The following is a 25,721-nucleotide window of genomic DNA, read 5'->3' on the forward strand; positions in this document are numbered from 1 at the left end:
TAACGGACAATCCCAAATTGTCAGCTAGTAATGAGCCATCAGCAGCATTTAAATATCTCTGCTGTAGGTGGGCTTTCCTCTCCCCCCCTTATTAAGCACATTGGCAATTTTTCTCTGTTGGAGGAATGAGTTGAATATGTTCCATGCCTCCCCTGACCCCTCTAACTAGTCTGGTGTCTCAAGTGCAGTGGATGATATACTTGAGTTGGTTTCTATCTCAGGCAGCAGAATGTCTTTGACTGGGCTTGGCCTCACTCAATGATCCAAAAAGTGTGAATGGTATGGGAGAAGGTGGTCCTTTATATAAACGAGTTCCTGAAAATTCAGGGCTTTTAAAGGCCAATACTAGGGATGCGGGTGGCGCTGTGGGTTAAACCACAGAGCCTAGGACTTGCTGATCAGAAGGTCAGCGGTTCAAATCTCCGCGACGGGGTGAGCTCCTGTTGCTCGGTCCCTGCTCCTGCCAACTAAGCAGTTCGAAAGCACATTAAAGTGCTAGTAGATAAATAGGAACCGCTCCGGCAGGAAGGTAAACGGCGTTTCCATGTGCTGCTCTGGTTCACCAGAAGCAGCTTAGTCATGCTGGCCACATGACCTGGAAGCTGTCTGCGGACAAACGCTGGCTCCCTTGGCCCATAGAGCGAGATGAGCGCTGCAACCCCAGAGTCGGTCACGACTGGACCTAATGGTCAGGGGTACCTTTACCTAAAGGCCAATACTAGGACTTTGATTTGAGATTGGAAGCAATCTGACAAAATCCTGAAAGCTGTTTTCTGTACCAGCTGAAGCTTTCTGCCCCTCCTCCCAATACAGGCTTAAAACATTTAATTCACCTGCAGGAGATACTTATAGACTTGTGGGACCTCTCCGCAACCCACTGTAAATTGGGGTGCCTATCAAGAAAATATTAAAAGGGAACCAGAGAGCCATCAATAATCTTGTGGTGAATTTCTTTTGAATGAATGGGTGGCTGTCATGTGCCAGAAAATAGCATTTTCCTATTCATTCTTACTCAATGGCAAATCACCACACCATTGAAAGGACTATAGAGCACCTGCAATGAATGGAGAAGTTCCTGGGCTCGATCCATGACACCTCTAGGTAGGTCATTTGAATGTATCTTTCCACTCAGTGTTAACAAAGCTGAGCTAGATCGATCAATGTTCTGATGTAGTTGTAGGCACCTTGCTGTGTTCTGTCTTTTCCTTCACTTTTCTGGCTGGAGAATGAACAAACTGGCAGTCAATTTCCTGAAATGGGAGGCTGTCCTGCTTCCATCTGAGGTATTTAGCTGTGGGATGCTTTCATTCCCAGCAGTAGGAGGGGGAGGTAGCAGCCATAGTATGCGAGGAGAGGACAGCACCATCCACTGAGTGCCTGAGCTACAATCAAGATCTTTGTAGATCTCAGGATGCTTTCCAGACTGTCACTATTTCAATTGCATATCAGCAAATTCAGGTTCTGCAGTTAAAGGTGATTCAGAATTTGTGAGCCAAACTACTCCCCTCCGCCCAAATGATGGGAAAATGAACAGGAAATGTGGGATAACATTTGCTTGATGCAACATTGTCTAAGCACCTCACAAGAAAATCATGATGTCAGCTATTTATTGAGTATTCATTATCCACAGAGGCTAAATGTGCCACCTCTCCCAGCTTTCTGGAGCGTGCCTCCCTGGGGAAACGGTCTGATCTTGCCTTCTAGATGAGCAGGCAATGAATGCACATTTACAAACTCTGCCCCGTTATTTCCTTATAGCTCACTTATGGCTCCTTTGCTCCAGAGGATGCTGGTCAAAGCCAATCCACTCCCTTCTACAAGATGGTGCCCAATGAAGCCCATCAGTACACTGGGATTGTTGAGTTACTTCTGCATTTTGGTTGGACGTGGGTTGGGTTGCTTGCTGGAGATAATGACAGTGGAGAGAGATTTATCCAGGACCTGAAACCTCTGCTCTCCCAAAAAGGCATTTGTTTGGCCTTCTGTGAGAAAACTCCGAAAACCACATATTTGGCAGACTTTTATGATGTGCAATCTGACTTCATCCAAATCTATCAAGTTATTATGAAAAGTAAAGCAAAGGCTGTTGTTTTCTATGGAGAAACAAAGTCTATGATTGACTTGAGAGAAATCGTAGCACTTGGTGAATTGGAAAATGCGACCATGACACCTGAGGGCAAGGTGTGGATTCTGACAGCACAGCTGGATTTTGCAGCATTAACCTATCAAATGAGCTGGGATATGCAAGTCTTCCAGGGCTCCCTCTCCTTTGCAGTTCATTCAAATGTGGTACAAGGATTCAAAGCCTTTCTTCAGGTCCAAAATCCTTTTGAGGCAAACGGAAATGGCTTTGTCAAGCAGTTTTGGGCAGAAGTCTTTCTCTGTTTATTTCCAAACTCCAATACAGAGGAGCAGGACAGTGGAACCTGCACCGGAGATGAAAAGCTGGAAGATCTCCCTTCGTCTGGTTTTGAGATGAGCATAACTGGCCACAGCTACAGTCTCTATAATGCTGTCTATGCCATAGCACATGCTCTACATTTCATGTTTTTGTCTAGGACCAAATATAGGGGAGTGACGGAAGAAGGGGTGCAGGAACTTCAGAAACTGCAGTCTTGGCAGGTAATTCCTTTCATGAGATACATTTTATTGACCTGGGCAGTGATATGTAGAACAGTACCCCGAAAATTTCTGAGCACTTTGTGTGCAGAGAAGGTGCTCATGAAGGAGGATTTGATCCTCCACTGAAAGACAGGCCTGTGCAGAGCTCTGGGCAGCCAGGTACATTTGCCCTGGGAATAGGACATCTAAGGTGGTTGTGTAGCCCCATCAGGGGCCTGCTAGACTCAAGCTATCATGCCAAGAATGCCCTGTGCCTCTCAACTGCCTTGGGCCTCAGAGAAACATTGCACAGGTTTGCTAAGAGGAGAAAGGGGGACTTGGCAGGAGGAGGCAGCTGGAGCTGGGACAAAATGTGTCTGGAGCTGAGGAATTGAGCTGGGGAACAGCAAGTGCAGCACTCACAATGGTTGTCCCTGACCAGTAAACAACAAACAAGTGGACTTTGTTGTTGTTGTTTAGTCGCTTAGTCGTGTCCGACTCTTCATGACCCCATAGCCCAGAGCACGCCAGGCATTCCTGTCTTCCACTGCCTCCTGCAGTTTGATCAGACTCATGTTGGTAGGTTCGAGAACACTGTCCAACCATCTCGTCCTCTGTTGTCCCCTTCTCCTTGTGCCCTCCATCTTTCCCAACATCAGGGTCTTTTCCAAGGAGTCTTCTCTTCTCATGAGGTGGTCAAAGTATTGGAGCCTCAGCTTCAGGATCTGTCCTTCCAGTGAGCACTCAGGGCTGATTTCCATAAGAATGGATAGGTTTGATCTTCTTGCAGTCCATGGGACTCTCAAGAGTTTAGCTCTCTCTCTTTTTTCTTGTTGCAAGAAGTTTGGGCAAATTTCCCTAGCAGGCATTTAACAATTGCAAAACATGCAGCAAATAAAAGCATTTAAATATAGGCTGTATAACCTTAAAACCTTCCCTTTCCAGTGAATCCCACACTATCCCACTTTCCTAATACACAGGTTCAGTAAGTTATCAATTGGTTTACTTGTTATCTTCTTGAAAGGTCAGATTTGTGTGCTTTTTCCATCCAGCAGTCAGAAAAAAAGCTGAACAGGCAGTATGACATAGTTTGGTTACCACATGGCAAAAGTTCCTAAACTGGATAAATCTTTGTGGCGGAAGGGAGCAGCTTAGAGCTCCACACACAGGGAATTCTGAGCAGAACAGAAGACTCTGTCGCCCCTTTCCTCACTAGGTGAACGGAAGTGACATAGGCCAAGCCTGTGCGGACAGACCTAAAGCATTAATCAGACTCAAGCATGTTGGTTAAATATAAAATCAAATAACAAATAGCTTTATTGGCACCACAGTATAGAACACTTAAAATCACTGGGATAATTAAAAGGACAAGTGTGAAGTTGTCGAAGGTCATAAGGTCACACTGTGATCGTGTGCACTTATATATTCTGTTTCCCCCTTCTGTTCCCCGAAGGGATGGTTCGTTAGGAATCCTTCGGGTAAGCATTCTGGTTACATGAGGCTGGTTACCCCACAATTCTCTTGTTCAGTTAAGATGGAAACAGTTGGACTTGAAAGCCCTGGGTTTTTTCTTTTTTTCATTTCATTTCATTACTTCATAGTGACTATTTTTCTTCCAATGCAGCTCCATCCCTTCCTTAGGACTGTCTCCTTTAACAACTCTGCTGGAGAAACTGTATCTTTTAGTGAGAATGGAGAAGTGGATGCTGGCTTTGATATTACCAACACGGTCGCTTTTCTAAATGATTCCTTTGTGAGAGTCAAGGTTGGAAGGGTGAGTGTGGAGCCTACCCCAGGCCAGAAATTCTCCATTGATGACAACAGAATGGTGTGGCACAGAAGCTTTCACCAGGTGGGCCATAATTCCTACATCCATGAGATATTAGAAAATAGAATGTTGTTGCACATTCTGAAGGCAGCCTTGTAATGGGAAGTTTTAAATGTTTGACGTTTCGCTGTGTTTTTATTATGTTTGAAGTTGCCCAGAGTTGCTGGGGTGACCCAGTCAGATGGACGGGATATAAACAAACAAACAAACAAACAAACAATTTTTCTTCTGCTTATTATTACTACAAGGCTCTTACCATGGGCCAATTAGAGGAGGGCAGGAGGCATTGAGTGTGGAATTATCCACCCTACCACCTTACTGTGTTAGTCGTCTTGACTGAAGTTGAGCAGGCTAGAATGCGATAAGACCTCGCCTGGGAATTCTCTGTAACTGTATTTGGGGCCAGGGATGAATTTTTCCCGCTGACTTACTGGCCCGCCTGCGGGTTTTCACCTGCCTCATATTGTCACAAGCATTATTTTTTTACATGTGCTATGATAGGAAAATGGAGGCTGGAATAGGTATTCCCTTATGAATGGAGACAATGGGGGCAGGGCTAGTGAAGATTACCCCCCTCCCCTTCCTAATTTGAGCCCTCATGCAATTTTTCTGAATGCCTGAAGTGGGCTCAAAGATGATGAGTTTCAGCATTGTTTTTAAAAACCACAAATCGCAAAGTACCGTATTTTTCTGTCTATAAGACGCCCCAGCGTAAAAGACACCCCCTGTTTTTGGGGACTCCGATTTACGAAAACGGGGGGAGATGGCCCCCATGTATAAGATGCCCCCAAATTCCAGACATTATTTTTTAGGGGGGAAACCTAGTCTTATACACAGAAAATACAGTAGGTAGTTTGTCTTTGAGTTTCGAATAAGTAGTTTAGTATTTTCCTACTGAGGGGGGAAAGGAAGTCAAAAGCTCTACTAATTTCTGTGAGTTAAACTGTTTGTGTGTTCATTTAAATGGGCAGGTTCCACCCCTTTCTGAGTGTAACCCAAATTGCCCTCCTGGTTCCAGCAAGGAGAAGAAGGAGGGGGAGCCATTTTGCTGCTATGATTGTGCTCCATGTCCTCAAGGCAAGATTTCGCCCCAGAAAGGTAGGTGACACAAGATATATGCTTTTCAAATATAAGTCATGTTAGAAGTTGTTGAAAAGGTTAAGTAAATAATTGGTAACATATTGTTTGTTTGGAGAACCACATGTTTTTTAGAACAGTACACATTTGGGGGGTGGGGAACTGTATTTTGATTCATGTGTTGGTTCAAGGATTGCAGTTTGGATAACTTTCCCATTTGAATGTCAACAAAACCAAATTTCTCCTCCATCTCTATTGGCAGACAGCCCCCATAAAGGAATATGGACATTGTCCTAAAAAGACAAGGTTTGTTACCCATGAGATAAATGGACCGTTGATCTGATTGAGTATAAGATGTCTTCCTTAATTCTTATTCTGAACAATTATAAGGATGATTTTTATTTGTAGTTGCCACTCTTGTCCATCTAAACTGCACCCCAAAAAGCCTAACACACAGTACTGAGGTAGGGTTCTTAGGCATCACTTTGAATCTGGTTTATCTGGAAATATCTGTGATACTTCTAATTTAACATTATGAGTTCCATACTCACAGTATTAGTAGTTGCTCTCCAACACATCCAAAATCTGAATGTATTATTTTCTTTACAGACATGGTTGACTGTGTTGCATGCCCAAAGGACCACTATCCACACAGGAACCAATCACAATGCGTTCCAAAGACCATCAGCTTCCTGTCTGTTCAAGAGCCTCTGGGGATGAGCTTAGCATTGTTTGCTCTTTATCTCTCTCTCCTCACACTGGTGGTCCTAGCCATTTTCATTAAACATCAGGACACACCCATTGTCAGAGCAAACAATCGGGACCTCACCTACACTCTCCTCACGTTCCTCCTGCTCTGTTTCCTCTGCCCATTGATCTTCCTCAGCCCTCCAGAAAGAGTGAGCTGCCTGCTCCGACAAATGGCTTTTGGCCTTGTTTTCACAGTGACCGTTTCTTGTGTTCTGGCCAAAACAATCACGGTGGTTCTGGCCTTTGTGGCCACCAAACCAGGATCCAGAATGAGGAAGTGGGTGGGGAAAAGACTGGCAAGCGCCATTGTGATTTCTTGTTCTCTTATTCAAGCGGGCATTTGCACTGTGTGGTTAGGAATCTCTCCCCCATCCCCTGATTCTGACATGAACTCTGTGATGAGAGAAATCATTTTAGGCTGCAACGAAGGGTCAGTTGCCCTCTTTTACTGTGTCCTGGGCTACATGGGCTTTTTGGCCATTATTAGCTTTGTTGTGGCATTTTTTGCCAGGAAACTGCCTGAGAGCTTCAATGAGGCCAAATTCATCACCTTCAGCATGTTCCTGTTTTGTAGTGTTTGGATCTCCTTTGTTCCAGTGTACCTGAGCACCAAGGGGAAATACATGGTGGCTGTGGAGATCTTCTCCATCTTGGCCTCCAGTGCTGGCTTACTGGGCTCCATCTTTGCTCCCAAATGCTACATCATTTTATTGAGGCCTGATCTGAACAGCAAGGAGCAGTTAATAAAGAGGAAATAGCAAAGATAATCTCTCTTTATTTACATCATATAATTATGCTGTATTCTATCTCTTACAACTGTTATGTGCAATTCTTTTAAATATCCACTACTGGCCTCTTTACAACAGGTGCCTCCAATCTCTTTTCTTCCTAAGATTCATTTGGAATACTAAGAAGCTATCATGAGTACCACAAAATATTGATGCCTGACATGAACGTTAGAGGGTAATTGATTAGGAAGTGGCCAAGGAAAAACAATATATTGAGAGGCAATTAAAAAAACAAACAAACACGTGTCATTCCTTTCTAGGTTATTTTCCCATAAAGAAGGTTTCAGTAGAGTTGCTGCCTCATGATTAACCAGTGCCAGTGATTTCAGTACAGCCACTCCACACTTAATTGGGGGTTATGTTCCGAACATCAATGAACATCTGCTGCTCTTTCTCCATTCGAGATCAAAAATACTGCACCAAAAATAAACATATCTAAAATTTGGGGGGCTGGATCAAGGCTGGAGTCTTTGGAAAACTAAAAAGGTCTAATAGGTACCACAAGATATGCAGGCCTGACTAGAACATCCAAGGGTGATTGATTAGAAACTGAATGAGATTCCCCAAGAGAGTCTCACCAGATTCTTTAGCCTGTCTTAGTATAAATGTCATTAAATTAATGAACAGATGTTCAGGTGTCAAATTTTAGCTCAGATTAATCATTTCCACGGTCAAGTGAGGCATTTCAGCATTGATGGCAGTGTATTCTACATGCCCTTCTGTTGTCCCATAAGGGGACAGAAGCCACTTTGAATGAAACATCACAAACATGGTGTGTGATTTGTTTTGTCATCTGTTTCATTTTCCTGATGTAAAGAGAGCTAGTTATTATCTCATCTGTAATTATTACTCTCATAATTACTAACTGTCTCTTGGATAATGTCTCAATAGATTTCCAGAGAATAACAGTCAAAGTCTAAACATTAGAATATAAAAACCCTTCTTGTGATTCTATGCATGGGAGAGGGCAGAGGAAGGGGAAGGATTTCTGCTGTTGTCTATGTTGAGTTGTAAGATAGGATCCTCGATCTGTGAATTGGTAGTGTAGTGCGGTTCCTGTCAAGGCGGAATATTGTGCTGAGGGCTCTATTGAAGCTAAGGTTCATGTTTCAGATAGCTGTAAGGGTGTTTGAGGAGAAAGAATATTTGCCTCAGCATGCTATTGTTTATTGTGCCCCTTCTCTTTCATCTGCCACATTTGGTGTGCAAACATACCAGGAGTTGCATCATCCATGATCTGTCCAGCATTCCACATGAATACTACCAACCTGGTGATCTTATTATTGGCGGCCTTGCTTCTCACCTCTTTTCTGCTTTTGACGAAGAAGACTTCAAAGAAAGGCTAACTACCCATCAACTTCTTAATACCTTGTAAAGACTTCATATGTCAGATAATACAGAAACATTCCTAAGCTCTAACCAGGCTTACTCAGAAGCAAGTGCCACTGGTTTCAGTGGGATTTACTTCCAGGCAGAGGTAGTGGTGGTGGGGAGCTAAGCTGAAGAGTTACCTAGTTAAGATGGAAAGCCCTTCTCTGTTCTGAATATTGAACTTCACCTCAGGAAGTTTGGGCTGAGAGCTCTTAAGAGGTGGGGTTCCAAGACCCCCAGATATTCGCATCCAAGTAGGATACTCCTAGTTAAAAATATGTCACAGGTTTGGAAATTAGGAGAACTACTCCATTAAACTAGGCTACCTACTTCTCTGCATTTTGATACACAGTTTTAATTAGATCAAATCAGTACCTGTATATAAATGTTTTGTATAGTTCTGTGCTTTGTGGTTTAAAAATGCTTTATATCCTCTGTTGAAGGTCTCTGTTTATGTCAGTGTGTGAGTGTTTGATGCTTTGTGCTCTTAATGTTGTGCAGACCTGTTCAGTTATAGCTACTTGGTGACAGGAAGACAGGAAGGGGAAAGAGATTCAATTGCATTTAATATTTATAGGCAGGGCCTGGAACAGGTACATTCATTCTGCTTGGCCTTGGGAACAACAGACAGTGATTGGCTGAAGGTTCTGAACAGTGAAGAAATGGCAGTTAACTGTCATTTGGGAGAAGTAATGAGTGAGGTGTGAGGCAAAGACAAGAGAAAGCTGAGGTAAAAGTGGACAACTGAGACTTAAATAGTTAGGTATTTATCCCCAGTGTGTCAACATTTGCTGTAGTGAAGATCAGAACAAGTGAGCTGGTATGTCTTTTAGGCTTGGAAGGTTCCCATTTCTTACCAGAAGAATGCCATAAAAGCAGGTTTCTTAAGAGCTCAACTGTTCAAGCAGCCAGAAATACAATTGGCTAAATGCTGAGGCCAGAGGCAGATTGGTTCAGCTGCTAGGTACAATCTGTTAGTGAATTGGGCAAAAGTGGCTGTTCAGGGAATTTGGGCTGATATAATAATTTTCAGAGACTGCTGTCAGCAATAGCATCTCTTGAATCTTTAGAAAGTGTTGCGTGCCAATGCCATGTGACCTTATCACTCCTTAATGGTCAATAACCAGACAAGACAGCAACATATAAATTGGGTTCAAATAGGCCAGAACCTTATTGATGACAAATGTGAATGGTTTGGCTATAGGCATTGGATATAGCCGTTTCCCATCCCAGGCCATCTGCTCGGAGTGAATCTAATGGTAACCACATCTGGGCACTTGGAGGAGTGCTATTGCCCTAGCCCCCACCCGGGCAACTTGCAGATCCCTTTAACAAGATGCCCTTAAACCAGGAAGAGACTACAACCAGCCCACCAGCCAAGATTACCATTTACCCAAACTTCAGAAGCTGGTGTAAGCTTCTCACTGTGAGAAGTGAGGATACAGGGAACCAGGCAGAGGACCTTCTCGGTAGTGGCCCTTGCCCTGTGGAACGTCCTCCCAGCGGATGTCAAGGCAATAAGCAACTATCTTACTTTTAAAAGACATCTGAAGGCAGCCTTGTTTAGGGAAGTTTTCAAGGTTTAATGCTGAATGGTGTTTTTAAAGAGTGGCTGGGGAAACCCAGCCAGATGGGCAGGGTATAAATAATAAATTATTATGATTAATAGCATCTCTTGAATCTTTAGATAGTGTTGTCAAGCATATGTAGGACCCGAAAGTAAGTATCAATATTCCCTTATTCGAGATAGAGGCAGGATTAAAATCAGTTCACATTTAAATGTGAACCTACCAAAATTAGCTTGCTCTAAAAAAATAGCCTAACCAAAACACAACTATGATTTGAAATTTATACAATGCACTCTTTTAGGGAAAATTGCTTTGCAGAAATGTGTATACTAGGGAATTATTTGCAGTAAAATACAGAAGAATAATTCTGAAGCCCTTTTTAAATATTGCATAGCATATTTTCCAAGGGTGCAGCATAAATTTCTCTTTGCAGTGTGGTGGCAAGGAACTACCAGCATATTCTGGCTTTGGTATTTGCTGTCAAGGAGGTCAATGAGAACCCCAAGATCTTACGTAATATCACCTTAGGATTCCGCATCTATGACAGTTACTTCAGTGAAAGGATGACTTACAGGGCTGCTCTGAACCTTCCCTCCACACTTATGCCCAACTACAAGTGCAACATCCAGAAATATCTGATGGCAGCTATTGGGGGACTGGACTTTGATACCTCCCTCCAAATGGCAGATATTTTGGACATTTACAAGATCCCCCAGGTAAGATACTACCTTCATACTTCATACTTATTTACCATCCTATTTTCTATCCAGAAAGGATTTGTACAGTAGAGAAGGAAGCTGCTATCCTCAAAGCTGCTATCCTCAAAGCTGGGACTCAGACTATCAGGAGGCAGTTGTGCACACATTGCGGCACTTGAGTGGGATTCTATGAATTAGTGGTTTGATAGATGTGTGGAAAGGAAGGGAAGTTAAGACACCATGAAATGAGAAGCTGAAATGCAGTGATGTAGAAAAAGGGATTAAATGGAGAAAGAAAATGGAGGAGAGGAAAGTAGCAGTGCAGGAAACCAAGGACTACAAACTTAAGAGGGAAAGGTTGTGGGGAGAAGAGGTGAAAAGGAATGCAAGGAAGTTGGCATGCGGGGGTGGCAGAGGATGAGGGAGAAGCTGAGAAGCTCCATGGAGGCAAGATCAGCTGCCCTTCCCAGCTTTCTGGAACCTGCCTTCTTAAGGCAACGGGTTCATTTCACCTTTTTTTTTTTAATATTGATATTTTATTAAGGATTTTCTTGTTTTACAGAAGTAAGTGTAATGCCTCGTTGTTGTTTTTTCCATGTAACATTTTTACAAATCCATTTCATTTGTTGAAGCATTAGGGGGAGAAGAAAAGGGAAAAAAGAAAAAAGAAAGGGGGGTGGAGAGAGGGAAGATGGAAGGGGGTGGGGTCGGGTGGCGGTGTTTCTATTATGTTTAATGTATGTAGAGTTTGGGGTCAGCGTTGTTTGTGTTGTTCACTTGTGTTCCTTTGGTGGTGAGAGAGGTTGGGGTTGTCCTAGGGTGTGATTGTTTACTTGTGATTGGCTGTGGTGATCTTTGTTTTCGTGTGTGAGTGAGGTGGGTGGGTGTCAGGCCCTCAATGGAAATATGCAGTCTGTCTTCCACATTTACAGATTATGCTCCTTTATTTCCTTCTAGCTCACTTATGGCTCCTTTGCTCCAGAGGATGCTGATCAAAGCCAATTCACTTCCTTCTACAGGATGCTGTCCAGTGAAGCCCATCAGTACACTGGGATTGTTGAGTTACTTCTGCACTTTGGTTGGACGTGGATTGGGCTGTTCGCAGAGGCTACTGACTGTGGAGAGAGATTTATTCAGACACTGAAACCTCTGCTCTCCCAGAAAGGCATTTGCGTGGCCTTCTTAGAGACAACCCTGAAAACGACATATTTGGCTGATTACTATGTCATGTATTTCCACAGGGTCCAAATTTATCAAGCTATTATGGAGAGTAAAGCCAAGGTGGTGGTTGTCTATGGAGGAACAAGGGCCATGCTTGCCTTGCGATCAATGGTAGCATTAGGTTTACTGGAAAATGTGACCACGACCTCTGAGGGCAAGGTGTGGATTCTGACAGCACAGCTGGATTTCACAGCAATGACCTATCAAATGAACATGGATATGCAAGTCTTTCATGGTTCCCTCTCCTTTGCAGTTCATTCAAATGTAGTGCAAGGTTTCAAAGCCTTTCTTCAGGCACAAAATCCTTTTGAGGAAGATGGAAATGGCTTTTTCAAGCAGTTCTGGGCACAGGTATTTCTCTGTTTATTTCCAAACCCCAATACAGAGGAGCAGGCCAGTGGAACCTGCACTGGAGAGGAGAAGCTGGAGAATCTCCCTTCGTCTGCTTTTGAGATGACCATGTCTGGCCACAGCTACAGTGTCTATAATGCTGTCTATGCCACAGCACATGCTCTACATGCCATGGTCTTGTCCAGGACCAAATACAGGGTAGTGGTGGAAGGAGGGATGCAGGAGCTTCAGAAATTCCAGCCCTGGCAGGTAATTCTTTTCATGAGATACATTTTAATTGACCTGGGCAGTGATACATAAAACAGTACCCTGGGGGAAAAAAATCAACTTTCAATGTAAGACCATATTCTCCCCTTGTGTGCAGAGAAACTGCTCGTTAAGGATTAGCATAGTGAAATATCAGTCCACCTTGCTTACAGCTGTTAAGCAGGAGGACCCAATCCTGCACTACCCTTCTTTTTTGTGAGCAACTTCCTTTGTGTGCATGGCAAAACATGCAGCAACCAGAAGCATGGAAATAAAGGTAAAGGTAAAGGTACCCCTGCCCGTACGGGCCAGTCTTGATAGACTCTAGGGTTGTGCGCCCATCTCACTCAAAGAGGCCAAGTGCCAGCGCTGTCCAAAGACACTTCCGGGTCACGTGGCTAGCATGACATCGCTGCTCTGGCGAGCCAGAGCCGCACACGGAAACGCCGTTTACCTTCCCGCTAGTAAGTGGTCCCTATTTATCTACCTGCACCCAGGGGTGCTTTCGAACTGCTAGGTTGGCAGGCGCTGGGACCGAACAGCGGGAGCGCACCCCACCGTGGGGATTCGAACCGCCGACCTTTCGATCGGCAAGCCCTAGGCACTGAGGCTTTAACCCACAGCGCCACCCGCGTCCCTTATAAAGGTAAAGGTAAAGGTACCCCTGCCCTTACAGGCCAGTCTTGACAGACTCTAGGGTTGTGCGCCCATCTCACTCAAAGAGGCCAAGGGCCAGCACTGTCCGAAGACACTTCCGGGTCACGTGGCCAGCGTGACATCCTGCACTACCCTTCTTTTTTGTGAGCAACTTCCTTTGTGTGCATGGCAAAACATGCAGCAACCAGAAGCATGGAAATACATACTGTAAAACCTTAAAATATGCCCTTTCCTGTGAATTCCAGAATATCCCACTTCACTAGCACAAAAATAGATCACATGCTTAGTAGCTCCTACATGGTTTACTTACAAAACTCTTCAAAGTTCAAAGGTTTTTTGGAACGCAGCGCTTAGAAAAAAGTTGCAGAAGCAGAAGACATAGCTTGGTTACAAAATGGTAAAAGTTACTAAACTTTTTATTGGTATAGAAAATAGTGAAATATCAGCCCACCTTTATTACAGCTGTTAAGCAGGAGGACCCAATCCTGCACTATCCTGCTTTTTGTGTGTGCAAATTCCTTTGTGTACATAGTAACCAACATAGTTTGGTTACAAAATGGTAAAAGTTCCTAAACTTTATATTGGTAAGAAAATGGTAGTTTCAGACTACGTTCTTTTCTGAAAGAAGCGGCTTCTTAAATCCATCTGGCTGTAAGGAACAGCTCAGAACTCCACTCAAACCAAATTCACACACAGAGTAAGCAGAACAGAAGGCTTTGTTGCCCATTTCTTCCCAAGCTAAGGGGAAGAGACATAGGTTAAGCCTGTCAGGACACTTTACTCTACAGCATTAAACCCTTTAGGTATTTATTACAAGACATTTGCATTACTCCAGAGTTACTGTTTTCCTTTCAATGCAGCTCCACCACTTTCTTAGGAGTGTCTCCTTTAACAACTCAGCTGGGGAAACGGTATCTTTTAGTGCGAACAGGGAAGTAGAAGCTGGCTTTGATATTACCAACCTGATCACTTTCCCAAATAACTCCTTCATGAGAGTCAAGGTTGGAAGACTGGGTGGGGAGGCTGCCGCAGGCCAACATTTCACCCTTGATGACAACAGAACGGTGTGGCACAGAAGCTTTCACCAGGTGAGGCTTAATTCCTACATCTATGAGACATAGGAAAAGAGAATGTTATTGTACTTACAGATCATCAGTCTAGCACATACCTGCCTTTCCAGCCAGATTTGAGACATTTCCCCCTGCACTGCTTAAGAATAATAGAATCTTAGACTTGGAAGTCATCCCGAAGGTCATGTTGTCCGGGATAGAGCAATCTCAACATAAGATGACCTTGCTGGCTCAGATCAATGCCCAACTAGTGCAGAATAATGCCTTTGGCCAGTCTTGTCCAGCATCTGGATATGGCATGTGGCTTTTGGCTTAGGGCTCTTTTCGTCCAAGTGCATTTCATGAGTCTCTTGGGAAGAAGCAGCAGGTGTTTCCTGCTTGCAGTTCAAATGCATGATGGTTGAGAAGGAAGTAGGGGCTGTGAAAGTTTGTGGGTAGCTATTCTATAGTAGAATGAGGAAAGGGACTTCTTAGATCGGAAAGGAATCAGCCCTCCCCAAGAAGGCTTGCCTGGCACCTCCCTACATATCTATAGGCACCAGGCGAAAACATTCCTCTTCTCCCAAGCCATTGCTGAATTAAACTATTTATGGTCTTTCAAAATGGGATGTTACTGTTTCTGTTTGTCATGCTTTCCCTTTTTATGTTTTTATAATGTAAACTGCCCTGTGACATGGTATAATAAATAAATAAATAAGGTTCTGAAAGTGGCCAACCAGACGCTTGTAGGACATGATCATAAGACCTCTCTCCCCTTTTGTGGTTTCTGAGAACTGGTATTCAGCCCCATACTGCCTCTGACCATTGAGTAAATGCATACCCTCCACCAAGGATGGTAGCCTCTGACAGGTTTCTCTTCCATTAGTTTTTCCAATCATCTGTTAAAGTCAGCCAAGTTGATGCCCATCACTGTCTCCTGGTGAATTGGATCTCATAGTTTTAGCTATACTGTGTGAAAAAGTGCCCAAATCAATCAAAAATTAATTTCATTGGATATCTCTGAGTTCTATTATTATGAGAGAGGGAGAAAAGCTTTTCCTTACCCTCTTCCCCATTATTTACATGAGCAGGTTTCGCCCCTTTCAGTATGTAACCCAAGTTGCCCTCCTGGTTCCAGGAAGGAAAAGAAGGAGGGGGAGCCATTCTGCTGCTATGATTGTGTTCCGTGTCCTCAAGGCAAGATTTCATCCCAGAAGGGTAAGAGGCACCGGATATATAATCTTCCAACTGTATGTCATGTTAGAAGTTGAGGAAAAGGATAAATAAATTAGTGGTGATGTGTGCATTTTGGTACATATTGTTTGAATGGAGAACTGCATTGCAAATGTTTAGAGAAGTACACATTTTTAAGGGCATCTGTACTTTGGTCAGTGTGTTGGTTCAAGGAGTGCAATGTAGATAGCCTTCTCATTCAAGTGGCATAAAAACCAAATTTCTCCTCCATCCCTCTTGGCACAAAGCCCCCACAAAGGAATATGGACCTTCTCAAAAAAGAAAAAAAGAAAAAAAGAAGAAGAAATGTTTTGATGCCCATTATCTAATTTTTGTTACAGGTTAAGGTACAGCAGACAATTTTGAGCTAAATGCACCAATGATATGACTGGGCAGGAGACACCTATCTTAATTCAGGCAATAACAAATAAACATGCGTCTGAGTGATCCGCGATCGCACATCCTGGTGGGGTGGAATGGGGCTGGGAATGGAACCCCTGTGTACAAAGTTCATGAACTGTACCTGTTCTGAACAATAACAATGTGGTTTATGGGAAGTTAGCAAGCCATCACAGGACACCCTACATAACCCAATACAAAGGTTGAGGTAGGGTTCTCATGCATCACTTTCAGTTTGGTTACTATGGAAATATCTGTGATAACTCTAATTTAACCTTAAGTGTTCCATACTCACAGCATGTAGCTACTATCCAAACATATGAAATCTGAGCGCATTACTTTCTTTCCAGACATGGAAGATTGCGTTGGGTGCCCCAAAGACCAGTATGCAAACATGGAACAATCGCAATGCATTCCAAAGACCTTCAGCTTCCTGTCCGTTAAAGAGCCTCTGGGGATGAGCTTAGCATTGATTGCTCTTTCTCTCTCTCTCCTCACAGTGGTGGTCCTAGTCATCTTCATTAAACATCGGGACACACCAATTGTCAGAGCAAACAATCGGGACCTCACCTACACTCTCCTCACTTCCCTCCTGCTCTGCTTCCTCTGCCCATTGATCTTCCTCAGCCCTCCAGAAAGAGTGAGCTGCCTGCTCCGACAAATGGCTTTTGGCCTTGTTTTCACAGTGACTGTTTCTTGTGTGCTGGCCAAAACGATCACGGTGGTTCTGGCCTTTGTGGCCACCAAACCAGGATCTAGAATGAGGAAGTGGGTGGGGAAAAGATTTGGAAGTGCCATTGTGATTTCTTGTTCTCTTATTCAAGCTGGCATTTGCACTGTGTGGTTAGGAACCTCTCCCCCATTTCCTGCTTCTGACATGCAGTCTGCGATGAGGGAAATCATTCTAGGCTGCAACGAAGGGTCAGTTGCCCTGTTTTACTGTGTTCTGGCTTACATGGGCTTTTTGGCATTATCAGCTTTATTGTGGCGTTTTTTGCCAGAAAACTGCCTGAGAGTTTCAATGAGGCCAAATTCATCACCTTCAGCATGTTTTTGTTTTGTAGTGTTTGGATTTCCTTTGTTCCAGTGTACCTGAGCACCAAGGGGAAATACATGGTGGCTGTGGAGATCTTCTCCATCTTAGCCTCCAGTGCTGGCTTACTGGGCTTCATCTTTGCTCCCAAATGCTACACCATTGTGTTGAGGCCGGATCTGAACAGCAAGGAGCAGTTAATAAAGAGGAAATAGCAAATATAACCTCTCTTTATTTACATCATATAATTATGCTGCATTCTATCTCTTACAACTGTTATGTGCAATTCTTTTAAATATTCACTATTGGCCTCTTTACAGAGCAGTTAATAAAGAGGAAATAATAAATTATCCTATCATCTTTGTGGGGTTTTTCCTACCAAAATATGAGCAATGTAATCTCTATTTATCCACACCATTCAATTATGTTGTGCCAGGCATAGCTCACTTTGGGAGGGAATTGGTAATCAGGCCTCTTGCTTTCCTTCGCTTTACCTGAGAAGCACATTTTAGGTCTGAGCTGGTTTCCTCATACTCAGACCACCTGGTTCTTAGAAGCCTCCCTTGCATTCCTATACCAAGAATTTTGAACTTTCAGCATTGTAAATAAGCCTTGTTTTGCTGCCTGTGTTTTCTGACTGTTGTGTGGGAAAGCACACGAACCTTGCCTTTGAAGAGTTTATAAGTATTACTAGTTCTTAACTTAAATGTGTGGTCTTATTCTATGCTAAGGGAAGATGGAGGTCATATTTTAAAGGTCTAGCAAACTATATATTTCCCCACTTTAGTTTGCTGCATATTTTGTGATTTAAAATCTCGGGTGGAAATCTCTCACCAAAGAGTTTGTGCCCCAAACCTGGATCTTGGCATCCAGAGAATTCTCCTTTGTTGATACCTATTTTTCCTTCCTTCCAATGCAAACCACGTACAAAACTCAGCCCTTTTCACCATTCTTTTGTCTTGGCATAATTGTCAGAAAACGAATGAACTGGTGTTCAGGTGGGAAATTTTGGGAGGTTGGATTTATTAATGTTGACCAGTGCAAATAATTAGAGACTGGCTAACTGTTCTTCTCTTCCTCATTGCTGTTTATTCTGCATGCCCTTTTGTTGTCCCATAAACAGACAGAAACCACTTTGGATGAAAAATCAGAAGCAGGGGTTTTTTTTCTGAGAGGTTGCTATTACCTCATCTGTAATTGTTACTTTCATCATGACTAAGTCTCCCTTGGATAATGTCTCAGTAGATTTCCAGGGAAGACTAACCAATGTCAAAACATGGTTATTATAACATCTTCCTGCCATTCTAAGCAAGGGAGAGGACAGAGGAAGAGGAAGGATTTTCAGTTTTCTTTTAATCAAATTGTAAAATAGGATTTTATACTGTGATTTGTTAGAGAAGTGCTGTTCACGACAAGACAGAATATTGCACTGAGGGTGGTTGTGAAGCAAGGTTCATGTGCTGGATGGAAATAAGGATGTTTGATGAGAAAGAATATGTGCTTCAGTATGCTGCTGTTTATTGTGCCCCTTCTCTTTCGTCTGCCACATCTGGTGTGCAAACATACCACGAGTTGCACCGTTCATGATCTGTCCAGAATTCCACATGAATACTACCAACCTGGTGATCTTATTCTTGGCGGACTTGCTTCCCACCTCCTTACTGCTCTTGATGAAGAAAACTTTGAAAAGAGGCTAACTATCGATCAACTTCTTAATAACTTGTAAAGAATTCAAATGTCAAATAATCAGCTGATACTGAAATATCCCTCAGCTCTAACCAGGCCTATTTAGAAGCTAGTTCCACTGATTTCAGTGGAATTTACATCAAGGCAGATGGTGTGTGTGTGGGGGGGGTATTTACAAAGCTGAGGAGTTGGCTTGGAAGAAGGGAGATGCAGATCTGAATGTGACAGTGAGTTGAGAGAGCCTGGTCTTGTTGACATGATCTCTCCTCTCCACATCCCACCAAACCTCTTCCAAGTAGAGGTTAACAAGAGAACTCAAGAGAGCCAGTGTGGTGTAGTGGTTAAGAGCGGTAGTCTTGTAATCTGGGGAACCGGGTTCGCGTCTCCGCTCCTCCACATGCAGCTGCTGGGTGACCTTGGGCCAGTCACACTTCTCTGAAGTCTCTCAGCCCCACTCACCTCACAGAGTGTTTGTTGTGGGGGAGGAAGGGAAAGGAGAATGTTAGCCGCTTTGAGACTCCTGAAGGGGAGTGAAAGGCGGGATATCAAATCCAAACTCTTCTTCTTCTTCTTCTCACAGATTAAACCTCCCTAGTTTAAGATGGAAAGCCCTTCTCTGTTCTTAATGCTCACCTCAGAAAGTCTCATGTGAGGGGTCTTAAAGGCTCACTTCTCCTTTTGAGGTGGCACTCAAAGAGCCCCTGATGTTCTCATCTATATCAAGCTAGACAATTGTGTTTATAATTTATAGACAGGGCCTGGATCAGATGTATTCAGACTGTATTCAGCCGAAGGTAGTGATCAGTGAAGAAATGTCAGTTAACAGTCACTTGGGAGAAGTTCTGAGGGAGGTGTGAGTTCCAATTGAGCAGTAAAGATCAGGTTTTCCGGGAGGAAAATGGCAGGACTAGGGGAAGTCTGAATGAGCCCTACATTAAGCTAAAATGCTACTCAGTTCATACCAGAAGAACATTATAAAAGCAGATTTCTTAAAGGAGCTCAGCTGTCCAAGTAGGCAGGAACATAATCTGAGGAGTTTGCCAGTCAGAGGCAGACTGTACCTAGCTGCTCAACTAATCTGTGTGTGAACTGGACAGGAGGGGAGGCTTAGGGAAGTTGGTATGAGAAAAGGATTTAGATGCTGGTGTCAGCAAGAATATCTCTTCGATCTTCAAGAATTGTTGTCAAGTATATGATGAACCCCAAAGTAAACATCAATATTCCATTATTGGAAAGGGGAGAATTCTAATCAGTTCATATTTAAATGTGAAACTACTAAAAAAAAATGTTCTAAAAATATATCAGAAATAAAACACAGCCATCATTTGAAATTCACACTTCTCCGAATTGTTCAATGCAGTTCTCCAGCTAAACAATCTAAACAAAAATGAATATCGGGAGGTCCCTAAAGTGTCCCTAAAAATGCATATATTAGTGTAAGTGGAATACAATGCATTCCTGTGGGGAAATTCTTCTGCAGATATGTGGATATTAGGACACAATTTGCACTAAGATACTGAGGATTCATACAGAAGCCCATTTTTAAAGAATAATGCATAGGATATCCCCCAATGATATAGCATAAAATTCTTGTTGCAGTATTGTTCCAAAGAACTACCAGCATATTCTGGCCTTGGTATTTGCTGTCAAGGAGATCAACAAGAACCCAAAGATCTTACCCAATATTACACTGGGATTCCACATCTATGACAATTACTTTGATGAAAGGATGACCTATTGGGCTGCTCTGAACCTTCCCTCCATACTTAGACCCAACTACAAGTGCAACAACCAGAAACACCTGGTGGCAGTTATTGGGGGACTGGACTTTGATACCTCCGTCTACCTGGCAAACATCTTGGGCATCTACAAAATTCCCCAGGTAAGATGCTGCCTTGGGCATTTCACATGATATTTTCTATGCAGAAAGGATTTGTATAATAGAGAAATATTTGTGAGAGACAAAGGAGAGTGATTCTCCCCTTCACAAAAAGTGTTCCCAGGGTGCTTTGCACAGTTAAATAGATTACATAGCATCAAATTGTCAGTGTCTGTGGATGAAGAGAAGGTAAAGGGATGGTGGAAGAGTTCTCATCTCACCCCACTTCCTTATCCACACACACCTAAAAACATGTATCCAAATTCCATTCTGCTGACTGACACCATCAGACCTTTGCTCCATGGCCTACTGGTTGGAGACTGAAGCTGCTCTCTTGCAAAGCTGGAAGCCTGCCAATCAGGGGTCAGCTGCCCACACATTGTGGCACTTTTGATGCAAATTCTGTGTGTTAGTGGTTTGAGAGAGGAAGGGAAGACACCACGAAATCAGGAGCTAAAATGCTGCGATGAAGCAAAGCAAAAGATACAGGGGAGAAGAAAGCAGCAACATAGGAAAGCATAGAGGAGAAAGTGGAGAAAGAAAAGGAGGAGGGAGGAGAGAAAAGCAGGAGTGCAGGAAACTGGGCATGCAGGGGTGGCAGAGAAGGAGGTGGAGGCAAAGAAACAAAGGGTGCAATCTGCTAACCCCCCTCCCAGCTTTCTGGAACCTGCCTTCTTAAGGCAACTGGCTCATTTTGCCTCCTGGGTGGGAAGGCCCTGGATGCACATACCTAGTCCATTTGCAATAATAGATGATGCTCCTTTATTTCCCTTTAGCTCACTTATGGCTCCTTTGCTCCAGAAGATCCTGGTCAAAGCCAGTCTACTTCCTTCTTTAGGATGGTGCCCAATGAAGCCCATCAGCACACTGGGATTGTTGAGTTACTTCTGCACTTTGGTTGGACATGGGTTGGGTTGCTTGCTGCAGAAAGTGGAGAGAGATTTATTCAGACCCTGAAACCTCTGCTCTCCCAGAAAGGCATTTGCTTGGCCTTCGCAGAGACAAACCTGAAAACGACACATTTGGCTGCATACTATGCCATGTATTTCCAGCTGTTCCAAATTTATCAAGCTATTCTGGAAAGTAAAGCCAAGGTGGTGGTTGTTTATGGAGGAACCAAGTCCATGCTTACATTGCGAACAATGGTAGCACTAGGTGAAATGGAAAACGTGACCAAGATATCTGTCGGCAAGGTGTGGATTCTGACAGCACAACTGGATTTCACAGCATTGAGCCATCAAATGAACTGGGATATGCAAGCCTTCCAGGGTTCCCTCTCCTTTGCAGTTCATTCAAATGTGGTACAAGGATTCAAATTCTTTCTTGAGGCACAAAATCCTTTTGAGGCAAATGGAAATGGCTTTGTCAAGCAGATCTGGGCACAAGTATTTCTCTGTTCATTTCCAAACTCCAGTACAGAAGAACAGGCCAGTGGAACCTGCACTGGAGAGGAGAAGCTGGAGAATCTCCCTTCGTCTGCTTTTGAGATGACCATGTATGGCCACAGCTACAGTCTCTATACTGCTGTCTATGCCATAGCACCTGCTCTACATGCCATGTTCTTGTCCAGGACCAAATACAGGGGAGTGGTGGAAGGAGGGATGCAAGAGCTTCAGCCTTGGCAGGTAATGCCTATCATGGGATATACTTTATTAGACGTAGGCAGTGATATGTAAAACAGTACCCTGAAAAAATTCAAACTCCACATTCTCCGCTTCTGTGCAGAGAAGCTGCTCATTAAGGACTCGCACAGTGAAGTATCAGACCATCTTGCTTTTAAAAAAACAAAAAATTCATTCACATGCATAGTATTATTACAGATATTAAAACTTGCACAAGATTCTTCTGAATCTCTAGATTTCCCTTCTCCCCTCCATGGATTCTTTAAATCACTTTTTTAATTGCATATTATAAATCCATCTAATTTATCATCCTTCATTGTGTCCAAGTCCTATGTATCATTGCAAGAGTTATTTAAGGTCTGCCAACGAGTTCAAGCATTTACAGTGGTCTTTCAAGTACAATATATATTTGTCCCATTCTTTGTTGAAGTTTTGATCCTCCTGAGTTCTGATTTTCCTGGTTAATCTTGCCATCTCTGCATAGCCCAATAGTTTCATCTGCCAGTCTGCCCTAGTAGGTATCTTGTCGTCTTTCCATCTCTGGGCAAGAAGCATCGTTGCAGCTGTTGTAGCATACATAAACTGTATTTTCAGTTCCTTCGGTATCTCTGTACCTACAATTCCTAACAAAAAGGCTTCTGGTTTTTTAACAAAAGCTATTTAAAACCTTTTTTAAAAAATTCATCGTATATCATTTCCCAAAATTCCTTTACCACTTTACAATTCCACCACATATGATAAAAGGTGCCTTCCTTTTCCTTACATTTCCAACAAACATTTGAACTTGTCCTATACATTTTTGCTCATTTCCTCTGCAATACATCATTTACATATAATTTTCTTTTAAAGTATAACACCCCGCAAACCGTTCCAATAACAATTTATACATTTTAGAAAATAATTTCACATTATTTTCCAACCATTCTTTCTCAAACCTTGATAGTTTAATAGCGAAACCTTTTCTTTTATCTATTTTAAAGACATCATTCATCTGGTGATACTGTAACCAATCTCTTATGTCCTCATTTTTTTTTTCAATTTCAGCTGGTGTTCCTCCTCTACTAATAACTCCCAATATGTTGCCCAGCCTTTTCTCATATTCAATTTCTTCACAGAGATCTCTTCTAATGGGGAGAACCACAATGGTGTTTTCTGTTCTAGCCAATTTTTATATTTATACCATACCATATATAATTACTTTCTTATTTCATGGTTCAGGAATCCTCTGTGTACCTTAACTTTTTTATACCATAGATACACATGCCAACCAAATCTGTTAGCATAACCCTCCAAATCCAAAATATCTGTATTTTGTAATGTTATCCATTCCCCAAACCAGCAAAGGCAGGACACCTCATATTATATTCTTAAATCTGGAAGGGAAAAGCCACCTCCATCTTTAGAGTCTTTTAATAGTTTATGTTTTATTATTGGATTCTTCCCCCTGCCAGATAAATTTTGAAATATCTCTTTGCCATTCCTTAAAGCGCCCTGCCCCACTGATCACAGGAATTGATTGAAACAAAAACGTTATTGGCAATATGTTCTTTTTTATCACAGATGTCCTCCCCAAAATGACAGATTCATGCTTTATTTCCCACCAATATTCCTTTTACTTCTTCATCTGATCTTATATTTTGTGCCAGTGTCTCTAGTACTAAAATAAACAGTAATGGCAACAGGGGACATCCCTGTCTTGTTCCTTCCATTATTTTACATCCTCCATTATTACATTATTAACAATCAGCTTTGCCTGTTGTTCTGAATAAATTGCATCATTTCCTCTATAAAATGTCTCTCCAAAATCCATCATTTCTAATGTCCCCCCCCCCCAATAAAAGTTCAGGAAACATTGTCAAAGGCCTTCTTTTGCATCTATAAATATTAATGCTGTGTGCTTATCATTCCTGGCCTCCAAATATTCTATTAAATCAATTATATTTCTCATGTTATCCTTCATCTGCCAACCAAAAAGAAAGCCGGCTTAATCTTGATGGATGAAATCCTTTAAAATCCTTTTCATTCTATTTGCCAAAATATTGGCAAATAGTTTGTAGTCATTATTTCATAAAGAGATTGGCCTGCAATTTTTAACTGACAATAAATCTGTATCTTATTTTGGAATCAATGCCTCTTTCCGAGATTCTGGCAGTTTCTCTGTATTTAATATTCCATTCATTATATCCTTAAGTGGTTGTGCCAGAAAATCCTGTACTGTATTGGCCCGAATATAAGCTGCACTCAAATAGAAGCTGCACCTTTAAGATTGGAGGGGGGGGGGAGAGAAAAAGAAAAAAATACCTGAATATAAGCCGCTTCATTCCTGCTGCTCCTGGCTGCATACTGGGGGCGGGGGGAGGGGGCTGATCTGCATTGCTGGCAGCCTTACTCCTTCCTGGCCTTGGGGGAGAAGATATGGGACTATGCATGGGGCAGGCACTGCTTTGCCATGCTCCTGGCACTGCTTGCCCAACGCTCCAGGCTACATATCATAAGGTTGCGAATATAAGCCACACATTAACTTTTCACGGTCTGAGTTTGGGAAAAAGGTGGAGCTTATATTCAGGCCAATACGGCAATTTCTTATAATACTTAGCTGATAGTCCATCTGGTCCTGGCGATTTATCAGCTTTAGTCTGGCCTATTCCCTGTTGCATCTCCATCATTGTTACTGGTGCATTCAAAGAACTGATCTTCTCCTTCGGAATTTTTGGTCAGTTGTTCTGCTTTAAATAACCTATTTTTTCTGTGTGTTCCTCACAGGCTCAATATAGCTCTGTGTAATAACAAACTGTTTCCTTATATCTTTTGGATTGTCTACTTTTTTCCCTTCTACTTTCAGTTTATTTATTAAATGTTCACTCTCTTTTTTTCTTTAACTGCCATGCCAGCAATTTCCCTGGTTTGGGTTATAGTCCAAAAGTGTTCTAAGTTGTATCCCTGTTTTTTTCTTAAATCCATGTGGCTGTAGGGAGCAGGTCAGAACTCCACACAAACCAAATTCACATTTAGAGTGAGCAGAACAAATGGCTTTGTTGCCCATTTCCTTCCAAGGTAAGAGGAAGTGATATAGGCCAAGCATGTCAGGACACCTTACTCTACAGCATTAAACCCTTTATGTATGTATTACAAGACATTTGCAGTACTTCAAAGTTACTGTTTTCCTTTCCATGCAGCTCCACCCCTTTCTTAGGAGTGTCTCCTTTAACAACTCTGCTGGGGAAACGGTATCTTTTAGTGCGAACAGGGAAGTAGAAGCTGGCTTTGATATCACCAACCTGGTCACTTTCCCAAATAACTCTTTCAAGAGAGTCAAGGTTGGAAGGGTGGGTGGCGAGGCTGCCACAGGCCAGGAATTTACCCTTGATGACAACAGAATGGTGTGGCACAGAAGCTTTCAGCAGGTGAGGCATAATTCCTACATCTATGAGAGATGGGAAAAGAGAATGTTATTCGACTTACATATCATCAGTCCAGCACATACCCGCTTTTCCAGACATATTCTAAACATTTTCCTCTGCACTGCTTAAGAATAATAGAATCATAGAGTTGGAAGTCATCCCGAAGGTCATGTGGTTCGGGATAGAGGAATCTCAACGTAAGATGATCTTGCTGGCTCAGATCAATGCCCAACTAGTGCAGAATAATGCCATTGGTCAGTCTT

The 25,721-nt window shown here is 42.6% G+C and overlaps 2 protein-coding genes and 1 pseudogene across 3 annotated transcripts in view; all 3 read left to right on the forward strand.

Moving 5' to 3' along the window:
* Nucleotides 1–25,721, forward strand: part of LOC310661741 (uncharacterized protein) — a 173,020-nt gene that overhangs the window by 44,893 nt on the left and 102,406 nt on the right. Inside the window, 1 exon segment of the mRNA XM_083408085.1 lies at nucleotides 25,234–25,461. Coding sequence (XP_083264211.1) covers nucleotides 25,234–25,461 — 228 coding nt within the window.
* Nucleotides 1,074–7,071, forward strand: LOC310661771 (vomeronasal type-2 receptor 26-like). The gene is made up of 5 exons (XM_083408195.1): nucleotides 1,074–1,101; nucleotides 2,408–2,622; nucleotides 4,226–4,453; nucleotides 5,401–5,527; nucleotides 6,116–7,071. The coding sequence occupies exons 1-5, from the start codon at nucleotides 1,089–1,091 to the stop codon at nucleotides 7,012–7,014; spliced, it is 1,482 nt and encodes a 493-aa protein (XP_083264321.1). The 5' UTR covers nucleotides 1,074–1,088; the 3' UTR covers nucleotides 7,015–7,071.
* On the forward strand, nucleotides 7,351–17,156 carry LOC310661811 (vomeronasal type-2 receptor 26-like; annotated as a pseudogene). Its single transcript, XR_014515503.1, has 6 exons — nucleotides 7,351–8,415; nucleotides 10,417–10,699; nucleotides 11,639–12,502; nucleotides 14,017–14,244; nucleotides 15,297–15,423; nucleotides 16,188–17,156. The product of XR_014515503.1 is annotated as a vomeronasal type-2 receptor 26-like (transcript).

This window comes from Podarcis tiliguerta, assembly GCF_965153285.1.
Source record: "Podarcis tiliguerta genome assembly, chromosome: 13".
Taxonomy (NCBI): domain Eukaryota; kingdom Metazoa; phylum Chordata; class Lepidosauria; order Squamata; family Lacertidae; genus Podarcis; species Podarcis tiliguerta.